The sequence below is a fragment of the Lynx canadensis genome, chromosome C2, assembly GCF_007474595.2.
Source record: "Lynx canadensis isolate LIC74 chromosome C2, mLynCan4.pri.v2, whole genome shotgun sequence".
NCBI lineage: Eukaryota > Metazoa > Chordata > Mammalia > Carnivora > Felidae > Lynx > Lynx canadensis.
The window spans coordinates 99,356,809-99,371,725 of NC_044311.2; the positions used below are offsets into that span (position 1 = coordinate 99,356,809).

The 14,917-nt window shown below is 46.3% G+C and overlaps 1 protein-coding gene across 1 annotated transcript in view; it reads right to left on the reverse strand.

Annotated features, from left to right (window-relative positions):
- Positions 1–9,772, reverse strand: part of BOC (BOC cell adhesion associated, oncogene regulated) — a 36,868-nt gene extending 27,096 nt beyond the window's left edge. The window contains exons 1-3 of the mRNA XM_030328456.2: positions 9,751–9,772; positions 8,768–8,911; positions 7,804–8,082 (exon numbers count right to left, since the gene is read on the reverse strand). Coding sequence (XP_030184316.2) covers positions 7,804–8,082; positions 8,768–8,911; positions 9,751–9,772 — 445 coding nt within the window. The remainder of the gene's footprint in view (positions 1–7,803; positions 8,083–8,767; positions 8,912–9,750) is intronic.
- Between the last annotated feature and the right edge of the window lie 5,145 nt (positions 9,773–14,917).

Genomic DNA, 14,917 nt, shown 5'->3' on the forward strand with positions numbered 1-14,917 from the left:
TGCTTCCCTCGCCTTCCTGTACAAAAGGCTTCTCAAAGTCTGTTCTGGCTCATTGAATTTATAGGTAGTACCTGCTCAACAAACTGGAGGTCCTCCCCTTCTCTCTTAGATTAGAAGGTGGACCTAAGATTTTACTTAAGCATGTGGCTGTATGTGCAAAGAACAGGCTGAGGAGGGGGAAAGGTAGGAGTTCTAAGCGTGCCCTCGGTAGAAGACGCACCGTGGACTTGATATCTTCTTTTGGTAAATTCTGACCATTGCTAAATAGAGAATTGGAACTATTTGGCATAGACAGTTACTGCCATGATGCACTGGGCTGAGCTCACATCACACGTTTGTCTCAGTACTTATACCAGGCCTGATGGGATTAGTGTTGCCAATGTCATTTAGAGATTTCTTTAGAATAGCAGAAAATTCTTGTGATATTTAGAATATCGGATACCGCCTATATCCAGTACAAAACAGAAAAGGCTAATAGGACTTCGGTTTAATACTGTAAGGTATTCCTTAGTTATTTCCTATTTAGACATTCAAGCTGCTTAGCTCCTTTTGGGTTGAAGCTGTCAATTAATTTTCTTGTCCAACTGGCAAAGCAAAACAAACCTTACAGTATAAAGCAGCTGAATTTCACCCTTAGGCTCATTCTCCCTTTCCAACGATGTATTCCCCACCATAGAGCTGCCTCAGTCTCTCCCACTCAGCCTGCCAGTACCGCCAGCCCAGCTTTCAGCGGCAGACTCCCTCCCCCTCCTGGACCAGCTCAGGAGGCCACCTGTGTTTCCTTTCCCTCCCCAGCTCTTCTTCCTGCCACCGCCCCTTCACTGCAAAGCAAAGGGCTTGCACAGGATTCCCCAAGATGCCTAAGCTAACAACAAATGTTTTTCCAACTTGGAGCGAATGGTTCCTTCTTGTTTTGTCAAGGACTCACCAGCTGGCTGAAGCAGACTGGTGGAGAGGAATGGCATTGGAGAAAATGCTCTGAAGTTTCCTTTCTTAATCACAAAACATACATTCCCAAAGGGAAAAGAGAAATGGGAGGAGTTACAGGGGAATCAGATGGGGTAGCAAGAGAGAGACAATCACTTAGTAGCTACTTTCAGGATTTGACTGAACTCCCCACAGAATTACCTCACTCTGGAAATTAAAGTCGCTATGGAAGTGTCTGCACCATCCCAGAAAATACACTGGGCTTAAATCCAAGTACACGATGCTAAGAGTTAAATTCAGTTGTAGGTCTGAGAAAGGTAGGAGAGAACTCAAAAAATGAGAAAGGTTGTCCCACACACATTCTTTAAGGCTCAACTCCCAAGTCTTCCTCAATTCCCTGAAATTGAGATGAATCACGGTTAGCCTGAGCTCCCAGTAAAATCTGTTTATATCTCTGTCAGGGAATTCATGGGTTTGACTTGCTTTGTGGCTACCATGTTACTGCAGTCAATCTTCTCCATTAGGTTAAGAGCTCCTCAAAGGCAAGGGTTAGGTCTTACGGTACTCTGCTGGAATTCTGAACACTCCCCAATTCTCAGGACACCAATCTCCAAAACACCCACACACTAAACTCAGTGCTGGAGAATGAGTGCTGTTCCCCAGTGGGACTTCCTCACCTCCAGACTGCTGGCTTGCCCTGTGAATTTTGGACTTAACAGCCTCCACGATCATGTGAAGCAATTCTGTAAAATAAATCTATTTTTCCTTTTATTTCCTTCTCCATATATCTAGGCAGGCATGCCTCATTTTATTGCACGTTGTGGGTACTGGGGTTTTTGTTTGTTTTTTACAACTTGAAGTTTTTTGGCAAGCCTACATAGAGCAAGTCTACCAGTGCCATTTTCCAATAGCATTTGCTCATTTTCTGTGTCACATTTTATTAATTCTCACAATATTTCAAATCCTGTCATTATTATGTTTGTTATGGTGATCTGTGATCAGTGATTACAACTCACTGAAAGCTCAGTTGATGGCTAGTGTTTTTAACAATGAAGTATTTTTAAATTAAGGTATGTACTTTTTAAAGTCATAATGCTACTGCACACTTAATGGACTACAGTATAGTATAAATATAACTTTTATAAGCACCAGGAGACCAAAAACTTCATTTGACTCACTTTCTTGTGAGTAGTCTGGAACGAAACTCACATTATCTCCAAAGTATGCCTGTATGTGAAACTGGTTCAGCTTCTCTGGAGAGCCTGACCAAACCAGGGATAAAGGAAGCTAGAGGTATTCTATTTATTGTTTGTTTTTTTTTTTTTTTTTAATATTTGAGGGGGGAAGGGGCAGAGAGAGAGAGGGAGAAGGAGAGTGAGAATCCCAAGCAGACTCTATGCTGTCAGCACAGAGCCCAATGAGGGGCTCAAACTTGCGAACCATGAGATCACAACCTGAGTCGAAATCAAGAATCGGACACAACCGAAAAGAGCCACCTGGGCGCCCCTAGAAATACTGTAATAAAGACATGTCCACAGTGGTCCTTTATGGCCTATTCCAGTTCAGGGTCCGAGCCTAGAAGACCTTAAGGAAGTGTCTGATGGGAATCAGAGGTGGGGGAAGCTGAACAAAAGGAAACACAGCTTTCTGTTTGTAGAATCACGGTCCCGAGGGCCAGGGTCAGCCCAGCCTGCCAGCACAAACCAGTGAGTACCTGGTTAGAAGAACAAGCAGTGGTGAGCCAGCAGAAGCAGAAATGGAGTAGCTCTGTGGGCTACGGGGACAGCACGCAGTGCAGGGACACCATGGCTATTCTCCAAGGCAGCTAGGAGGTAGGAATCTGGGTTGGAGAGTGTGTGTATACAAAGAGCTGAGAAATTCGCAGGAGGTGGGGTAGTTAGTTCTCTCTTCCCAACAAGCTAGCCCTTTGTCTTGGGTCTGGTAGGAGTGAAGGCTTTGCCACTCCCTGGACTTGGTCTTCTGAAGACTGTTCCCAGAATGGAGCTAGGCAGCACATGGCTGGCCACAGGCCCCAGAGCCTCCTGCAGGAGGGCACTCCACAAAAGTTCACCAACCTAAGGGGCGAATGAGGAAAGCCCAGAATTTATAAAATGTTTCAACATATTACTAGCATATCATCCAATCCTTAAAAAAAAAAAAAAAAACAAACCCCAAAAAACAAAAAACAAGAAAACTCAGGAGATGGATGCTGTAACTATCACTGTGCTCACTTCATAGTTGTGGTAATCTAAGTGATTTAGTGACTTGCCCAAAGTCACACCGACTTCTAGGGGCAGAGTTAAAACTTAAACCCAGGGTTTTTTTTTAACTTTCTTCTCCTCCCCCACCCGCCATATTAGTTTGTCTCTTCATTTTATTCACGGGTTAAATTATGGTGACAAAGGGCCCTGTCACCTTCTGAGCATTCCTCAGAGCCAGTCATAGAGACAGCTGCCTAAGGGGAGCTCCTTCCTTTCCTGTCAGCAGACTCACCTTCTAAGATCTGAGGGCAGAGAGAGGATAATTCAGGTACATGCCTGGGTCTTAGTGCTTAAAAGGCCTTATAGAGGGGTTACAGATCCGGTCTCAATTAAACCACCATCAGCTTAAGACTCCACATTAGCTTGAGGACTCAAGTTTCCAGCTATAGGATTACTACCCAGTGACCACCTGTTGTATTTCCCACAATGAAGGGGACCTAGGGGTGATAGGATAATTGGCAGAATTAAAGGATAAAAAAATGGGAGAAAGTTAAAAATGAAGAATTATGTAGGAGTTTAGTTGAATTATTAGAGGTAAGGGATAGAAAAGAGCTTTCACACTGTATGCCAGCTCTGATGAATTGTGACTCCTTGCCAGGCTGTGTTGAGAACAATTCTAAGGCTGAATCAGAGTACAGAAAAAAGGAATACGGTGTTCCCTGGCAAGGTCTGCTGTTGGTTCAGGTGCAGAGTGGGAACACTTGAGCCACGTAGTGTGGCTGACCTCCTGGCGTAAAGCTTATAAAAAAGGAGAAAGGAAGAAAGGAGATCAAAGTGAAAAGTATTTCAAAATTCAAGAATTAGACAAGGTGGTCTGAGGTGAGGCATCAGCAGCAAGAGCGAAGTCTACCGCAAAGTCTAGGTTCAACAGGAAAACAAGTTCTGTGCAGAGGAGTGGGATGGACACCGCCACATGGAATGAAGACGGTATTTACCCGAGTGGGTTCCATTTTACCTGAAGACCAGAAGCCTCAGGTCAACAGCCAGGGGTGAAGTCCAAGAGTACCCCCAGCCTCCAGCATCTAAGTAAAAGAGATGTGTACCAGGAAAAGGTCTGCCTGGGGGCCTCCTCCCCACCCCTGAATCCTCAAGCCAGCTCCCAGCCCCCACTACGGAGAGGTCTGAGTGACCTAGGAGTTCACTAAGACAGGGGAGGCGGCATCTTGCTAGGTAGGCCGAACAGCAAGTGCTTTGTCTCAGGATGGACATCTGAATGCATGCAAAAGAGGCCAGAGGAAAAGGAAGCCTTAAGTGGCCAGTGTGGGCGGGTGTGTGTGCGTGTGCAGGGGCACGCCACTGCCTGGCCTTCCCTCTAAATGCAGACCAGGCCTCGGTAATCCCTTCGCCGCTCGGCCGCCCTCCATCAGCCAACCAGCAAAACACAGCCCCCATTCTGCTCAGGAATGTGCTTTCGGAAACTTAATCTAACTGCCGGGTCTGGGCCAAATCCCCCATGGCACGAACCCAAAGACAGCACCCCGTTCTGCCGCCGCTCCCGCCTTCCCGCTGCCTCCTCCAAGCCCAGGAGGCTGCAGTTCCACCCCACTGACTCCCTGTTCTCCGGGATGCGGCCCCTCGAAGCCCGCTCTCTCCGTCTCCAGCGCTTCTCGGGCCCTCTGGTCAGCCCCAAACATGTCACTTCTGATTCATGTCTCAATGATGAGCCAACAGCTCTTGGCTTTCAAGCAAGACTCTCTGGGCTTCTGCACAAGCCTCCTCTTCTCTCACTGTGCCTTCTGGGTTGCAACCAAACCCTCCCCTTTGTCCTCACTGCCAACCGCAGATCCCTTCGAGCACCACAGAAAGAAGTGGCCAGGAATTTTTTAGAAATAAAGGCTAAAAATGGTCTCTCCTCACACAGATACACCTTGAAGCAGAAGGAGGGCTCCACCATAAATCTTCAACTCTCCAACTATCCCTTCCTCCATATAAAAGGTTCAGGCTGGCTCCTAATTAGGCCGAATGAATGGTTATGGAGTTTCCTGAATCTCCACAGACACGTGTTGACCATTTGCAGATGAGCAATCCTTGTAGATGAGCAGGATTATCCTTTAAAGGCGCGAACACTGCTAAAAGGCACATCTTACTTGTAATAAGAAACCAGTGGAAGCGACCTAATTGCACACCAATAGAAAAAGTGCTCAGTACATATGACAGAGTCCCTCAGGGGATGTTCTAGGGCCATCAGTAACTATGAACCTGCTCTGATGGTTCGAGGTGGGGGGGGAAGGTTAACTAGTGAAGGGCATGGACAAACCTTCTAGAGTGATGGCCACACAGTTGTATACATATGAAAAATGCATCAGGCTGTTTACTTATTAGTGCACTGTGTGTACTTTACTGGATGCATTTTATACTCAATACAAAAGAACAAGTAAATAGGGTCATACGGCCAACGGAAAAATGCTAATCACACAATGTCAAGGGGGAGAGAATAAGGATAGAAACTGTATATTCACTAGTATCATTAAAATAGTGTGAAGGTACGGGCATGCCATTATGCTAATTGAGTAAGTCAGAGACAAATACCCCATGATTTCACTCACAGGTAGCATCTAAAAAATAAACAAAACAAAACCCAGACTCATGGATACAGAGAAGAGAGTGCTGGTTGCCAGAGTGGGGGAGGTTTGGGGTCGGAGGGGGTGGGGATGGAAAAATGGGTGAAGGAGATCAAGAGGTACAAGCTTCCAGGTTATAAAATAGGCCATGGAGATAATAATGTATAGCACAGGGAATACAATCAGTAACAGTGACATTGTATGGTGACAGATGGTAACGAGACTCATTGCGGTGATCATTTCACAATGTACACAAACGTTAAATCACTATGCTATACACGTGAAACTAATATTGTATGTCAATTATATACTTCAGTAAAAAAGCAAGTATTGGTATGGATAAAGACTGGAAGTGCACACTCCAAAATGGGAATGGTAATGGTAATGGTTGTGTGATGACGGTGGGGTGAGGGGAAATGGTATCTCCTATGAATTCTGTACTTTCTGTAATGCAGTTTCCATTACAATTTAAAAACATGAAAGAGGATATGATAGAAGAAGTGTAGCTCTGACCTCAGCCCTTCTTATAGGATGAGATAACCCTTCCCTGTCCGCTACCCTCCTCACCTACATCAGCCAGCACCTTCCTTGCACCCCACAAGCACAGTGAGGGTCTGCCTCTCTCCCGGAGCATGCAGAGTATGCTACCCTGCTTCCCAGGGACCTAGAGCTCACACTCAATGGGTGCTCCTTCTGCCACCACAGCAAATGGCTCTCACTGTGTGGGGAGGCTCTAAGATGCAGTCAGGCTCCTCCCAGTCCCCTGGGGAGACAGATGAGGAACCCTCCCGGCCTTCTCCTTTCTCGGAGAAAAGGGTGGGGCTGCCTGACGCTTTCCAAAAGAACATGAATATTGCCTGCGGGGTGTCTCTGTTCTGTTCTCTCTTGGAGTGAAGTCCCTCCAGGGACCTGGGAACCAGGGCAGGGTCTTTTATCCCCTGCTTTTCTGCTTCACCATCTCCTCCCACTTTCCTCCCAGGCCTCTTGCCTCACATACCCCAGGGACCCCAACCAAACTTTAAGGAGCGAAGCATTTCCCAAGTTTGCTGCTTTGGCATGACCCCTAACATACTCAGGAGGATGACAATGATGGTGACATGGAAGTCCAAAGCAAGGCTGTCAGGGGTAAGGGGACACTGCTAGGTCATGAGCAAACAAGCTCTGGACATCTCAACATTCTAATACAAATACCACTAAAGTCTCAACAAGGCTCCGTATTCCCCATACTTCAGGCTCCAGGAAAGAAGAGGTCATTCTTAATATATCCTGGCTACAGACTCCACATTAAGAACGGATGTTGGGGCTGCCCTGCAGCCTTCTGAAGTTTATTTCGTCAGATAAGTCTGGTCTCTCATATGTATACAATGGGTAGAAAACCAGGTAATGTGTGCTTTGCACCTGGGTACCATAATATTCCCAAGCGGTAATTACATATTAAGAGGAGTATAAAGCCTTCTCCCAGCATCCCCCTTGGACCAAACCATCCCCAATCTCATCCTCTTTTCTGTTCATTTTACTCTTTGTCACACAGTTTCCTTTTTGTTGTGCTCTACTATTTGTATCCCAGGCATGTGGACCATGTCTGCCCTTGAAACAGGAGGCCTGGTGTGGGACGGGCAGCTCTGCTCAGACCCACACATGGCCGTGTAAGTGCTCTGACAGTAACCGCCATGAGGATGGAGTGTGGGGGATGAAGGGACAGGGGCAGCTGGCACAAGCGCCCCCCAGGTAACCACGTAGAAAGGCACGGCCACATAGTGTGGCCCATTTCTGGGGCCCACACAAACAGTTCAACCATGCTGAGTTCCCCTCTTTCTAGACACCCTCTGCAGACAGTGTCCCTACTCAGAGAAAACAGTGTCCCCAGGGCACAGTGGTCCCCCACCATCGGGGACTGCTCGGCAGCTACCACTCTCTGGTTTGAAATGTCAAATTGTAAGGCCTCCTTTTATATGAAGACAAATGACATGGGGTGTGAAGGGCCTGGGGGAGAGAGTGAGAACGGGAGAGAGAAAGAGGGCACCGTGGCAGAAGAACAAAGGAACAGCACTCACTGGCTAGTGTCACAGTGGCTGGAACGCTGGCCACGGCTCCTGCAGGCATGCGGGCCACACACTGGTACCGTCCCACCGTGTGGTTGTTGAGGGCAGTGACGACCAGCGTCCCGCGGGTGATGAGGATGCCCAGAGCATCATCCGAGCCATTCAGCTCCTTCCCGTTCAGGCGCCAGGTGGCATTCATCCACGGGGGCTCCACCACGCAGCCCAGGATCACAGTTCCTCCCAGCTTCTGGACGGTGGAAGAGGGCTGGACAGTGACCTGGGGGACCTGGTCTGGAGGAAGAACGGGGACGTAGAAGTGAACGGACAATCTTCACGATACCAATAACATGACCTTTTTAGAAGCACAGCCCCCAGGCAGCCTTTCAGAACTGAGCAACCCAGAGGGGTTGGTCTTTCTCTGAAGAACTCTACTGTCGTTGGTCCGTTCTCCAACCTGTGCTCGTTCTCAAAGGCAGACTGGAGTGGCAGCATGATGTAGAGGCAAGAGCTTAGGCTCTGGGGTTGGACGGACCCGGGCCCCCATCCCAGCGCCACTGCTTCTGAGCCAGGTCACTTTTGCCTTTTTGTGTCTCCATTTCTTGCCTACAAAACGGGGCTAGTAATACTCGCTTCACAGGGTTGTCCTGAAGCTCACAACTAATGCACGTGAACTGCCTGCCATAACCTCATGTAAGTCCTCAATAAAAGGCAGTTGTTAGTATTCATTCTCCTCTGGTATATATTCGAAATGATGATGATACTAAAATATAACTGATACGGTCTTGCCAAGATGATTTGTCATCTTGTATTCCTGAGTGTGCCCCTGGAGGCCAGTGGGAATGAAGTGTTCTTCGAAATCCAGGAAAAGGCAGGCCTTTTTAAAAGGTTACTACTGAATGTGTAGTATTTCTACTTGACACGAGGGGCAAATGTTCTTTTAGACGGGCAGGCTGAGAAAGGGAAGGAAAGCACTCACTCAAGTCAGCAAAGCAGCCAGCTGTGGCTAAGAGGAGGCAAGCGAGGGTGACCGCAGGCCTTTTTTCTCTCCGGGTCGTCATCATCCCATGCAGCACGGTGTCACAAAGGGTCCAAGCCAACGTCCCATAAGCCACCGGAGTCACTCAGATGGCTGCTACAATCCCCTGCACCACTCTGTCGTGAGAAAGAGAGAAATGGCTGTGGTGAGTGACGATGCTTGGGATGCCACTGTGATAGCCACAGCGCCTGACTTTGTGCCCTTGCCCCCTGCCTCCATCACACGTGCTGGCAACATTCAGAATGTTGACCTGACTGGCTGCTGGAAGACCAAGGAACACGGTCATGTCACTTCTCATCTAAAAGAAGCTTCTTTTTAGACCCCTTGAGCTAGAAGGGGATTTTACTGTGGTACAACAGCTAAAGCCTTGCCCAGCATACCAGCAGCAACAAGGGCAGGGGAGCCCAGGACTAGAGGGGCTGGGCTCCGCAGCCACGTTCAGGGCTCCAGGCAGTGAGTGCCTCATACACATGCTGGAAAGGATGACGTGATCTTTACCATCTGCTTGCAGAAAGCCAGATGTCCACGGCCACACGGCATGCCATGCCGCTGGTACGAGACCTGTAGACAATACTGTCATGCATGCCAAACCCCTCCTGTAGGCGATGTTACTAGTGAATCCTGAAGTCTCAGAGATTCCAGGAAGATCTCCTGTTTTGATTCACCCCTGGATCCTCACCTATTTTCCTATCAATTCTCTCGATTCCTGGGATCAGCCTACCCTCCTCAGCTTGTGTGTAACCTCTACCCTCCAAACACAAACACAGACAGAAGTCACACATCACCAAGGCCCCTCGCCTTGCCCCTGGGTGCTAGAATCCTAGTGTTTTCCATCTCTACAAAATTTGTACTCTTGACCATTGTCCGTGATGCATCCCCATCCCCGGAATAACATTACTTTGAGGCTCTACACTACACTGTACCTCCAGCTACTGGATGGCACATCTCCGCTCTCAGCTGCCCTCTTACTGCCTGCCTGGAGCTTTGACTCTGCATCTTCCACAGCAGTAATTCCTCATGCCTCCTTCCTTAAGCTACGGTCCTTAAAAGATTCACCAAAGTCATATGCAGGCAAGTGTACATTGTAACACATACCTCTGTCACGGCTTAAATCAAGATTTGTGTCTATTGTCGTGGTACTTACAGAACTGTCGTACTTACAGAACATTAGGCCAACAAGGCCAACATCCTTATTAGGTAGGGAGGCATTAGAACGAACTTCAGATAACATCAAAGGTAACATGTCAGTGATCTAGGCAGTGGATGCATCTTCCTGAACCATGCACATGCGCCAATACAAATGGTAGATTTCCAGGAGGGTGACCTATATTCAAACTGTCCACTCTCTTGGACCCATTTACCTAACCAGGGACCCCATCAAAGGCCTATAGTCACCACTGAAAAGTGAAGGGAAGTAGCTAAGCTGCCCAATGGAGAGAAATATTGTGCTTACCAGTCTCCAGAATTCTGGGCACCTATATAGTCTGCTGTAAGAGCCCGTCTTCAGCCCTCCAACCCCATCACTCCCAACAGGCAGATGGAAAGCTGGCCTTCAAGACTCTTGCTCTGTGCCAGGAAGTGCTTGGGATTTGCCTCAACTTTTCCCTTCTCTAGGCTCCTTTGGTTTTTTTTTTACCTGGCTAAGTTAAGAGGGTCACATTTGCTCTGACCAACAAGCACCCCTCCAAACCAGATCTGGGCCCTAGCCCCACACTCACGTTCAGAATGTTTTCCAAGGCAGAGTCCTTTTCCCTGGATTCTTAATCCCTCCCTTTGCTTCATGTCTTGGACAACAAAGGACCCCAAGACTCCTCCACTGCCCTGGAAAGGACAAGGGGGCCTTTTCTGGAGGTTTGAAAGAAAATTTTTGAGGAAGCTTTTCACGTTTTTCCTGTCAAGTTACAATAATCTCCTCATGGTGTAGAGAGAACTTTCACTCTTTCTCAGACAACCCAATAAGTCATGTTATCAGCAAAGTGCAATTAGGGAAAAAGCGGCAAAGGGGGAGTGTGGCTGGGGCGGCAGCAATGTGGGAGGGAGTCTTGCTAAGCTCTTTGCACAAGTCTTCTTTCAATCTTCATACAAACTCTACAAGGTGGGGATTGTTATCCTCCATTTTACAGGTGAGGCAGCTGAGCTCCAGAAGCTCAGTAACTTGCCCAAGGTCCCAGAACCAGAGACTGGGAATGAAACCCAGGCTGGGCTCTTTTCAAAGCTCTGTACTTTTAACCCACAAGAGGAGCCTTTTCACATTTTTTCTATCCGTGCTCTGCACCTGGTGGGTGCTTAGCAGACAGAGTTGGAGAAGGTGTGCTGTAGAATGGGGAGGGATTTTAACAGTGATTTCTAGAGGAAATTTACATTAATAGATTCATAAACTAGTACCAAAAACGCAAGCTTTTGGTGTCCTCTGAATTTTCCAGCTACTTGTTTTAATTCTCTACTTTTCCCCAATGAAGTAACATTTATCTAGAACACTGCATGAATTACCAATTAGAGGACTGTAGGGAACTTGATCTTGACGTGTTCCAGCTTCCTCAACTCCTTAAGAAGATTGTTCACACCTGTTCCATCTCTGCCCCAAGAAAGGAAGGAGGGGAAAGAAAGGAAGGAGGAGGCAAGGACGAAGAATATGAATACAAAGCAATAAAGGGCAAAGAGAAGACAAGCAGACAAAGAGGACAGGGGGGCTGTTTCTTATCTGAGCACAGGGAGGGGGTGCTCCAGAGGTGTTTGGGTTGTAAAGTCGACAAAGGTTTTACTGAGGAAATTCAGCCCAGACCCCCTCCTGCTTAATGAGGACCAGCCAAACAATTACTGTTACTTCTGTACCCTTGGTAATTTACAGGATTCAAAATGGAAACAGACCCCACTTTTGCTGCCGGCCACCATCCTGCTTTCATAAGCAACCAGGAGCAAAGAATGGATTTGGGGAGCAGGAGAGAGTGAGAGGAAGCAGGTATCTAAAGAGGGAGAAAGGAGTTAGTTAGCTCATTAATCCCCACTACGGAGTTGTAAGCAGATACCACTTAATGACCCCAAAGCAGGTCACACGGAGCCTCATTCACAAAAAGCAGAACTCTGACAAAAATAGGGAAGCAGGGGATCACTACAGCTGTGATGCATATATTTAGCAGCTAGGAAAATTGAGTTGCTTCCTGGACCAAGTTACCTAGTGAGCTTGGTCTAGAAAGATAATTCCAGAGACCTAAGTTTCTGAGAATTTTGTGATGATAAAGATAAAAGGCAACTAAGGCTTATTTGGAATACCTAATTGCAGTGTAACTCTGTCCCACTGTGAAATGAACAAGGTACAATTTCAAAGTTGGTTGAAGGCAACAGTAAGGCCTGTTATTTTTCTTGGCAATGCAAACTGCATCTAGATCCTTCTCATTTTCTATGCATTTTCTCAGAAAAGGGGGGAGAAATCAGAAGCCGAGGAAAGGGAAAATAAATTATTGACAAGAATTCCTGACTGCGGCTTAGGTACTTGCTAGTTTTAAGCGTTATTTGGACAAGAAAAAGAAAAGGTATCTGAGAAATTTAACTGCTGACGTACATGTTCCCACTGAAACAATCTCCACCAAGCAGGCGTTTTTAAACTTTCCAAAAACAACAACAACAGAATATACTTCTGGGGTTGAGACCAATGAGAAATTATAGCCTCGGAGTATTTATTTTGTGAGAAAATTACAAACAACTGAGAACCGATCAAAAGCAGGAGGCAGCCAGCTCCACCTTCTCCCAAGAGGACTGGCTGGAGCACAAGTGAGACAGAGGAATGGGAGGCCACAGCTCATCCCTGATCCCCCAGGGCACTGCAGCTCTCTCGAAAGGAAGGGAAGCCTTCCTGGTCTTAAACACAAAACCCACCCGTTGGATATCCTATGGCCAATAACCAAGATGAGGTAAAGAGAAGAGCATGTGATCTAACAGATACCATAGAGGGACCTATTTCTAAAAAACAAAAACAAAACATTCTTTCAGTGACAAGAACAAGACATGACAAAGTTTCGTTCAGGGGAGCTAGCTACATGAAAAAATAAACATATTTTTTTAAATTTTTTAATGTTTATTTTGAGGGAGAGAGAGACAGTGCAAGCTGAGGAGGGGCAGAGAGAGAGGGAGACAGAATCTGAAGCAGGCTCCAGGCTCTGAGCTGTCAGCGCAGAGCCTGACGCGGGGCTCGAACTCACAAACCGTGGAGATCAGACCTGAGCTGAAGTCAGATGCTTAACTGACTGAGTCACCCAGGCGCCCCGGAAAAAAGAAATATTTCTGACCCGAAATTATTATTATTATTATTATTATTATTATTATTATTATTATTATTTTTTGCAAATTCCAAATTCTGTAGCGTAAGATTCACTTTTCCCAAAGGTCTTTGAAGGCAGGCAGAAGTTTTGCTCATAAGAGATGCTCCCAAGTGCCAACGGGGGAGAGCAAAGAGTGGGGCAGGGGTGAGTGCTGGCAGCCACCCCCCTGCCTCAAAAAGAGGGTGCACTCTTGCTCAGAGGAGTGACATCGGGGAAATCTCAGGGAAACAAGTGATTCTAATCCTCAGAGGGCTGAAGATGTGAGTTTAAATAGACTTAGGAGAACGGTTTAAGAAAGGTCATTTTTACTTAAAAAAGTTGTACTTTTACCCACAGACCTAATTAAAAAGAAAAATTTTTAATTAGCAGGGACCTCAGAGAAAATGAAATAATAGCTTAGAATAACACCTATGGGTATGGAGTGTTATAAATGAGAAAAGCAAGGGGCAGAGAGGCTAAGTGATTTGCAGAAGGTCTCCCAGCTACTTAAGAGAGATTTAGGACTCTAAGTCAGGCCTTCGGACTGCTAGTCCCGGCTTTCTCTACTATTCCAGTACTGCCTCCCAACAAATGGTTTCTGAGGTCATATTTACCAACTTTTTGGAACTACTTTTAGAACTAAATTCGGAATATTTTTGAATCTACTTTCTTATGCAGAAAAATGATGCATCTGGATCATTATCTATAACTTTCTCTGTGGTTATCTTCATTCTTTTACCATTTACATCCTAATCTAGAACATTCTCTTACTGTTGTTTGCAGATTTTCTGCAATGGTGAAAATATTCTGTATTTGTACTCTAAGCGCTAGTCACTAGCCACTTGTGGCTATCAAATACTTGAAGTGTGGGTAATGTGACTGAGGAACCACATTTTTAATGTTACCAGATAGGGCTGGTGGTTACCACATGGGGCAGTACAGTTCTAGACTGAGATCTAGAATAACTACCCAGACCACTCTGATGTCAAACAGGAGGGAACAGCAAAGATTTGATATTCTTAAGTTTGAGCCATGTTCTAGCCAGTCTCTAAATATAATTCTAGCTTCTTTCTTGTCCAAATTTTGTCTATTAAAAAAATTATGTATATTACGATTTCACTATTATCAGGTATGAAAAAATAATACTGTGATCTACCATTGAAGACAGCATGCAAGTCCCTGTACTAAAAGATGGATTCTGTCCTGAGTAATTTACGGCTTGGGGGATTAAGTCAGCCAGTGTTCAGCACATATCCATAAGCTCCTCATTACCCAGCTGCCTCTGCAGCTGGCTTAGAGCCATGTGACTACTGCTGGCCAATCAAGTGTAAGTGAACATGTCAAGAGTCACTTCTAGGCTAAGGCTGTTAAGAGCTACAGAACCAGAGCTCTGCTTCCGTTTCTCCATTTCTCTAGTCCTGGTGACCATCACAGGTTCCAGAAAGCATAGCTACAAGATGAAAGAAGTCAATGCAATCTAGGACAGGAGAAAAAATAAACCATTGTTGCAAAAAACCACTGAAATTTTGGGGATTCCTCTCATGTAACAACTTTAGCATTCTTTACTCTAAAACCTTACTTAACTGATTACAGTGGCAAGTGAGAGCAGAGGGAAGGGAGCATTTTCAATATTGGGTCTTCAGGAAAGGTTTTCTGGATAAGGGGTTGGGAAGGCCCCTTGGGATATGCATATGTAAAGAGCTGAGGGCAAGGCTGGTGGGAAAGATCTGTCTGGAGGACAGTACATCGAGCAATTTGGCTGTTACAGAAGGCTTATCTGAACAGTGGTCACCAC